At 32.9% G+C, this 8,825-nt stretch overlaps 1 protein-coding gene across 1 annotated transcript in view; it reads left to right on the top strand.

Annotated features, from left to right (window-relative positions):
* The window catches only part of LOC105815781 (glutamate receptor ionotropic, kainate 2), a 293,383-nt gene that overhangs the window by 130,318 nt on the left and 154,240 nt on the right, over nucleotides 1-8,825 (top strand). Inside the window, exon 6 of the mRNA XM_012651025.1 lies at nucleotides 1,965-2,182. Within this exon, the coding sequence (XP_012506479.1) occupies nucleotides 1,965-2,182 (218 nt within the window). The remainder of the gene's footprint in view (nucleotides 1-1,964; nucleotides 2,183-8,825) is intronic.

Here is an 8,825-nt window from a genome sequence, read left to right as displayed (position 1 = left end):
TAACGAAGATTTTTTTTTTTTTTTTTTTTTTTTTTTTTTTTTACATTTTGACACCACTTTAAAAAATAAAATATTCTTTTCTTCTCCTATATTTTCTAAAATACTTGGAGGTCTTTGAGAATTTGTATACTCATAGGACAGATTCGATAACAATAATATTTAGCAATTAGAAATTAGACTATCTGTGATATCTCTGAAGATGATAACAAGTAATCCAAGCAATGAGAAATTCAAATATGCATTTGCTTTGCCACATAACTGCGTCACTGCTGGTGGATACATGAAAGAGGAACCCATACTATTCTGGCTGATGCCCAGCTCCCCAGGAATTAGTGGGATGTAGTGCTGGACATGACGTTACCTTGAGTACATGACAGTCAGCCCCTAACCAGGCTCTGATTCACAAGACTAGGAGGTACTCGCTTTAAGTCCTTGGGTAAAATATGAACTTGTGGTAATTGGGCCATTTTTGTCAAATGTTTCCACTATTCTTTTCTTTCCCAGTCTTGTTTGACTTTATTGTTGTTGTTGTTTAAAAAAAAAAAAAAGTAAAATAGTCAGCCAAAGCTGCTGATCATCTTGGGAGTATTTTAGTGTTTCAGTGTCCGAGTGTGTGTCTGACAGGGCCTAGGAGCAACTACATCAGAAAGGTACTTTTCCATTTTTTTCCTTACAGAGTGGTAGGCAGAATCTGGAGCTGGAGTTGGCTGTCATGTCCAAGTCTGTCTGTTTTTAAAATTTTGTTTGAAATTGCAAGGGTAAGATGAACCGCAGTGTAAGATGGGCTATTTTGATATAGTGCAGTCGTGATATCACTTCTTTTTCAAGGTTCACATGAATAATTTGTTTTATTTTTTATTCCATCTAAAGATGTGTTACCTTACTGCATCAGTGATTATATTAAAGACTTGGCTGTAAGTCCATCTTTGCTTCATTCCATTTTATTCAAACCCTTTTAAAAATACTTTTTTGATAGATTCAAAATGATTAAAGTTAATAATATGTTATCTACATATCCAGAAATTTAGTATATTTATAAAAATTACACATACTGGTATATCTTCATTTAAACATTAAGACTGTAAATAATGTTGTAAAATTATAATTAAAATTTAAATAACTGACCAAATTTTTAAATTGTTAAGATTTTATTTTATAGTCTAAGTGAATTAAAATCAATAATAACCAAAAGTAAAAGGTAATTCTCAGATCCCATTCTCTTATTAATACCATGGGCAGGCAACTCCAGCTGTACACTGTGATGTATTTATGAAATATTTATATATGTACAAAAATAAATATGGCAATTTAGCTATCTATTCTTATTCTAATTTTCCTCATTGAGGCTAACCATAGTGATGGGAGATACTTGCTTATTCATAAGAAAGAAATTTACTATCTTATTTCAAAATAAACACTGGGATAAAACTCCACATCATTTCAAGAAATCTGGATAACTGACATTATTTTATTATATAACGTTAATTTTTTTAATTACAAGACAGACTGAATATATGAGCTATATATGCACATGAAAAACAAAACTCTATATAAAGTTTGTTAAGAAATGGATCTGAATGTATGTTAAAACGTTTCCTCTGAAATCCACATAACTAACAAAATTATGACAAAATATACATGTGGTTTATAAACTGGAGAGTTTTTAAAAATTTCTTCTAATACTATTTTTATAAAGGATTTTATAAAATTAATATTTTAATTTGTGCTTTGCACCATCTCAAGTAGAACTTGAGTCTCCTGTCACTATATTTAAACAAGAGCATTCTAAGAGATTGTCTATTTCCTGAAATTAGCCTCTGCTCTCCCAATGGTTGTTGCTTGCTTACTAAAACAATAATTTAAGCTTTTATTACAGTGATTCCATTCTGCCACTATGACCAAACGTATCTGATTGCTGATCAAATTCTCTGTATTCGTTTCACCTTTCCCCCACTCTCTGTTAGGTTCTGAGCTCATGCCCAAAGCGCTCTCCACCAGGATAGTGGGAGGCATTTGGTGGTTTTTCACACTTATCATCATTTCTTCGTACACTGCTAACTTAGCCGCCTTTCTGACAGTGGAACGCATGGAATCTCCTATTGACTCTGCTGATGATTTAGCTAAACAAACCAAGATAGAGTATGGAGCGGTAGAGGATGGCGCAACCATGACTTTTTTCAAGGTAAGTCTTACTGGCTACCTAAAATTTATGTATTAAAATGATAGGTTACAAACGAATCTTTCTCTATTCGTGAATGTAAGACGGTAACAATGCCATTACGTGTGCAGAGTAATTAGTAACACATACCTCAGCGGGAGGAGAGGTGTACAACTAAATATGTGTCCGCCAAGACAAATCATGTTAATACTTGAAAATGCCAAGGAGTTTTTGCTTTACAAGTATTCTATTCTCATCTGAGGAAACTCCGCCCAAAGGTAACATCTTTTTTCCCATGATGTTTTATCTTTGAATGAAAAAATAATATATTTATTGAAAATTGAATAGTGGTAGGTTCAGATTCTGCAATGCTTGGCTATTCCAGAAGAATAGGATAACTACATGTAAGAAGATTTCCCAAGCACGTATTTCTTTCTGTTGAAAGAAATGGGGAAAAATGGGGCATAAAGGGGGGGAAAAAAAGGAGAAATAGTTCTTATTGTCTGTGCATTCATCCAGCTAATATTCTGTGAGGCACAGAGTCTGAAAATGGGCTATCCTGTTGAACTCACGGTGGTTTCCACAGGGATAGCCTGTGCAACACTTAAATGGAAAATGCGCCTGTACTGAATTCCTGTTGTATAGAGTGCCTTGCCCTGCTCTTTACTTTTCCTCTCTTCTCCTTATTCCAGCTCATCTCACTGGGCCAAAGTAGATCAGACGGGGAGATTTCACTTTAGGATTCATTATCACTTTATAATTCCTTCTATATTTTGCCACACATTTGTACATTCTTTGCAGGTTAGGCAGATTTTTAAACATGGATATTCTCGTTCAGTATTCCTACAAATGCAATTGGCAGTTCAAATTGGCAGTGGAAGTGGTAGGTTTTTTTTTTTTTTTTAAATAATTGCTTAAGAAAATTGCTTAACACACGTAACCTAAACACCTCTACCACGGGGAGGGCGGCGGGAGGAGGGGGAGGAGGGAGGAGGGGACGGGTATTTGTATACACAAGGAGTGCAATGCGCACTACCCGAAGGATGGACATATTTGAAACACGGACTTCTGGCGGGGGGAACCAAGGGCAACACACGTAACCTAAACATCTGTACACCCATAATTTGCTGAAATAAAAAAAAAAAAATTGCTTCAAGCTATTCATCAACTGCCAATTGAGTGGCAGAAATTGTACTATACATTGGGTATATAGCAAATAAGTCTACAGCAAATAAGGTCTAGATCTCATTTCGGGGACATTATAATTTAGTTGGAGACAAAAGAAAAAAAATCGACAATCACAGAACTGGGTTTTATGTGACTTAAAACAGTGATTTTGTCAAATCATAGAATTTTCTTTGTAAAAATTCATATTAAACTAAATCAGCTTTTTCCCATGTAGTTCCAGAGGACACCAAATTTTCAAAGAATAAGATAAATTTGATTAGTCAAATTCATATCATTAAAAAATTAATTATTTAAAAAAATAATTATTTTTGAAGCTAATTTATCATATAGCTAGATTAAAGATTGGATGTATATTTTATATTTAATTGGAAAATCATTATTATTTAATCAAAATTTATCAAAAAACCAAATATGAGCAAAACATTATGTTCAGTATGATACTATAATAGACTATATTAATTGTAATGGTTCAATTTTTCCTAATTGAATACTTAGAATTATTAAAGACCAACTTTCTTACAAAATGTTTTTTTTTTGATTTTTTCAAAAAATCAGCTGTCGAAATTGCTAAATGCACAGTGTTAGTGTCAACAACTGCAGGGAGTAAATATGTGATGTTTCAATTACTGCAATATCCAAGGGATTATTGAAGTTGAGTTTGTGAAATAACACAAAAAAGTACCTAACAATGATTTGACACAAGAAGTGTTAATTTCTGTTTCAAAAATATTTCAGGGTTTTAATTTTATTTTTGATTTCAAGAAGACTAAAATATCTTGTTTTAAAGCTCAAATATATTATGAGCAAAGTTCATCTTTGAAAAATCAATTTCAAAGTAAATTTTTTTCTCCTCATGTCATTTTTAAGCTTATTTTCTTCTTTTTGTCTTTTCATTTTTCTGTTCTTTTATTTTTCTTTTTAGTTCAGTTGCTCTCTGCTGTGTAATTTTGCCTACCTTTACTTTTCTTTGTTACTGATTTTTTTCTTCTTACTCTTTCATCTCTTGTTTTCTATCTCACACACAAGGGTGCCTTTAGCACCTGGAGAAAATTGATATGAAGAAACTTTCTGTTTCCAACAGCACATACATTCTCTCTTTAGAATTGAAAACTTCTGGAATGTGTACTAGTCACAATGAAAACCACACAGTGATAATCACTAAGTTGACAGTTACCTTAGGCTGCTAACTTTATCATGTGTTGAAATCAGGAAAAAAAAAAAAAAAAACAAAACTAGAACTTACAAGGATACATCAAATGTTGTTTTTTCTTCAGGTATTTTAGTGTAACCTTAAAAGGTTCTAATTTCAACTTCATGTTTTGGCTTGTTAAAACATATAGTTATACCAGCTACAGTATGAAATTAAAAAAAAAATTCTAGCAATTTGGAATTCAAACAAATGCATACTCATTTTGAAACTCTATAATGAACCAGGGACTAGTGTGTAGTCTATTTACATTTTATACCATTCTTTTACTTTTTAATTAACAGCCACACATACAAACACTCTAGAAAGCACCCTGAAGGCACTGACTTCTAAAGGAATTTCCTTCTTGTTTTTACTAATTTAACAAGACCCTGCTGTTAAGTAATTGCTCTGGAATGCTTCATTCCAGAAAATTATTTTAAAGAATGTTATAGTGTTGCTAGTACAAGCAAGGAGAGCTGGCTCAAGATATTTGGCATTAGAGGTGGTAAGTCCTCAGTATTGCAGACACATAGCAGAGTTAGTTATATTGTTCAACAACAATGAATAATTTCATTTCCAAAGACGGTGCTTGACTTTGTTCATTGAGCTCAATGTATCTTGTCTTCAGGAGGAGTTCTTCTTCTTTTTTTCCATATCCATTACACTCCACACACATCCTCTTCAGAGACAAATGTAAAGCCATGACTGGCAAAAAATAATTCAAAATTAAGGAGACGATAGCGCTCCAGTGTTATTTTATGTAAACAATAGAAAGCTGTATAGCATCGCCACTGTGTTCTGAATGATATTAGATGATAAAATAGATGAAAGTCCCGGTATTTTATTGAAAAACATTAAAGGAGGAGTCAAAACCTTGGAATCTGAGAATTTGATGTACTAGAACTGAAATCTCACACCAGGGCTAAACGATATGCAAAATGTTGCCAAGCAACAAGAACATTCTTTTCTTCCTGAAATATAAAGACTATGAGAATGAATACTTATGGATTACAGGATTAAAAATAACTCAGCTATTGCCTGTAGATAGTATGGCTTCTTTTGAGAACCCCTACATTTTTGAAGTGAGTCATATCTTTTACAAAATGATGCTAAATAAATTTGTTTCTCTGTAACCCATGACTCAGGTTTTCTAATTTTCACAAATTCTCTCTCTAGATTTGGCCTATCTGCAGTCTTTGACTTTACTGCATGTACTAATACTCTGTCCCACTAGAAAAGATGATATCATAGAAGACACATGTCCTTTTGTACAGTTATTAAACAAAATGCTGGCACATACTAAAAAGAAATGTTAAGTGATATCAAATTTTTAATGTAAATCACTTAATTCTTCTGAAGACATACAGTGTATATTTTAGAATAGTTGTTAGTAGTTAAAAAAAACTTTGGAATCAAAGAAGTTTGAGCTTAATTCCTGGCTCCACCACCTACTGGCTGTATTTAGAAAAGACACTACCGTCTATAAACCTCTGACTTCTCATCTCTAAGTTCGGATGACTAACAGAACAATTCTCACAATATTTTTTTAAATATTATAATAAATGAAACATGATATGCTAAGCACTTAATGAAAGCTTGATAGATGTTGTATATTACTAGAATTACTAGAATGTGTGGCTAATTTTAAAAAATCAGAATGATTTTAAATATGGCCAAATAATTTGTTTCTGTGAACCACAATTGGATAATTTTAAAGGACATTTTGAAAGAGACCAAACCATATTTATCTAATGTAAATTGCTTAATTCTTCTTCTTACTATTGTCATAAAGAAGAAATAATTTGATAAGTGAAAAAAAATCTGGGATAGTTTTCAGAAACTATTTTCTTGACTATGTACTTTGAAATTATGGTGTATTAAGGTGCAATTAGCAATTCATTTGAGAATTTATGCCAAATCTCTGATAAATGGAACTTTTAAGATTATTTAATATAAATAATATTCTTACTTAATTTTAACTTTTTTTAACCTAATGATTATGATGTCCTATTTTACCCAATGCCACTTTGCGTCTGTGTTCTCAATCTTATGATGTGGATGTTCAGCTATAAGGAATTAAATTTTCATTTACTAAATATTCATTGATCTCCTGTGTGGCAAGAATACGTTAAATCTTAGGGATGTATTCTACATCTCCAAGAACATCTTAACCTCTATTTTACCTCCTGTATATCTTTCTATTTCCTTCACTACTATCTTTGTTCACACCAATATCAAATCTGTTCAGGGTTTTATACTAACCATCTAATGTTTCATTTTCCCAGCTTTGCCCCTATTATTCTCTGCACTGCTACCGTAGTAATATAACGTGCTCCAAAATGACTCCATCTCATTTGCTTTAGGATAGGAACTTAGTTCCTTAGCAAGTTTACAAAGCACATAATTATCTGGCTTCTTTTCATTTTCTATTTACTGTCTTCCACACACTAAACTCCAACCAACTGGTGTGTCTCTAGCCCTGTGCTGCATCTTGTAGTCTTGCACCTTCTTCAATGCCTATTATGTGCTTTTTGCATCACCAGCCTTCTCTGACAACACAATTGGTTGTGATCTCTGTATTCCTTAGATCCTAATTTACACTTTATTTATTCTAGGGAAACTTTTCCAACCCTTTCCGTGTATAAATCTACCCAGCCTGGGTAATCTGCTCCTTTTTTGTATTCTCTAAACATTTTTTACTTCAGTTATCATTAAAATATCAATCCAAGATGTATTTTATTGCTTTCTGTATGTTTCCACAGTACACTGCACAGCAGCAGAATAGGGACTGAATAAATCTGTATTATTCATTTTTATATCTCTAGTTCCTAGCACTGATTGTATCTATGTCTTGGGCTTGTGTTCTCTATCAATTGCCACAATATCGCCTAACAAACAACCCAAAATTCTTAGTGGCATGTAGTGTAAACCTTTACTTAACTTACAAGTCAGCTATCCTCATAGAAACTTGGGAACCCAGAGGCTTTGCTACATTTTAAACAGACTCAGGTTTTTCTACATTGGGGTGTCAGTGTTTTATCAATACAGTTTCTGCTAAACCTTTGTGGCCTTTAATTGTATCCAACTGAGTATATTTTTTATCTATAAGCCATACCCACAATTCTTTTTTCTGGATTTCACTTAGCATTTTTTTTTAATTTCAGCATATTACCGGGTACACATGTTTAAGTTACATATTGCCTTTGCCCCACCCGAGTCAGAGCTTTAAGCATCCATAATTCTTTTTAAGGTATGCTGCTCTTTAGACTTAATCATTACTAGAAGTCTTTATCAAGATGAGAAAATCTACAAGGCATTGCCTTAGCTTATTCAGAGATTTTAAGAAAGCATTAAAGCAACATGCTTAATTACATCCTTAATTATGGCCTGAGGCCACATTGAGACAATTGTAAGAACTTTCACTCGTGTGAGTCAGTGAAGATGATAAATACTGTTATTATCCAACCATTCAAGTTTTATCCCCTCTATATCGCCTCTAAATTCTGCTTGCAAAGCAAATTCTTCATTTTCTTTTCCTCTCCTCCTCCTCCTCCTCTTCCTTCACCTTCTCCACCATCTCCCTGTTCTTGTTATTATTAATTATCTATCTCTTTTTTGTACTACCTTTTCATATGTAGCTAAAACTAACCACCTGATACTTAGAATGATTTGTTTTTTGGCTAAATATAAAAGATTATCAGTGCATTTTCTATCTTCCAAGTTACTACAATGTGCACTTTAAAAAATAGTATTTTCCCTATAATTTCTGATTTCCATTTTCCCAGCCTCCTCAAATGATTTCATTGTCATCTACTATGTGTGCCCTAAATCAATGCCACACGTTTGAGATTTCTTTATGGCAGCGCCTCACTGCTTTTACCAAATTCTATACAGTTATTCATTGGCACAATGAAGGCTCGTTGTGTTCATCGATGGAAAGCCTATGACAGGGTTTCAGATAAAAATGTATGATTACTTACAACATTTTGTTCTTCCGTAGAGGGATGAAAGATTTCTTTAAAATATGTAGCTGTCTATGACATTCCCATTTTAATACTCTGTTAAAAGTCAATTTATTTGGAAGTGTTAGTAACAAAGTTAGGAATGCAGGCCAGTGGATTATCCATCTAGGGTAAAAAGTTTTATCTTTTGGTACCTAGCAACAAAGGAGTTTTCTCTTTTGAGTTGTTTTTTCTTTCTTTCTTGAATTTTCTTTCTTCCTTTCTCTCTTTCTTCTTCCTTCTTTCCTTCCTTCCATTGTTTTTTCTTTCTTGAATTTTCTTTCTTCCT

Source organism: Propithecus coquereli, unplaced genomic scaffold (genome assembly GCF_000956105.1).
Source record: "Propithecus coquereli isolate 6110/MARCELLA unplaced genomic scaffold, Pcoq_1.0 Scaffold345, whole genome shotgun sequence".
In the NCBI taxonomy this organism is placed as follows: Eukaryota; Metazoa; Chordata; class Mammalia; order Primates; family Indriidae; genus Propithecus; species Propithecus coquereli.
Note: the sequence above shows the minus strand (reverse complement) of the source record. Positions and strands in the feature narration are given on the sequence as shown.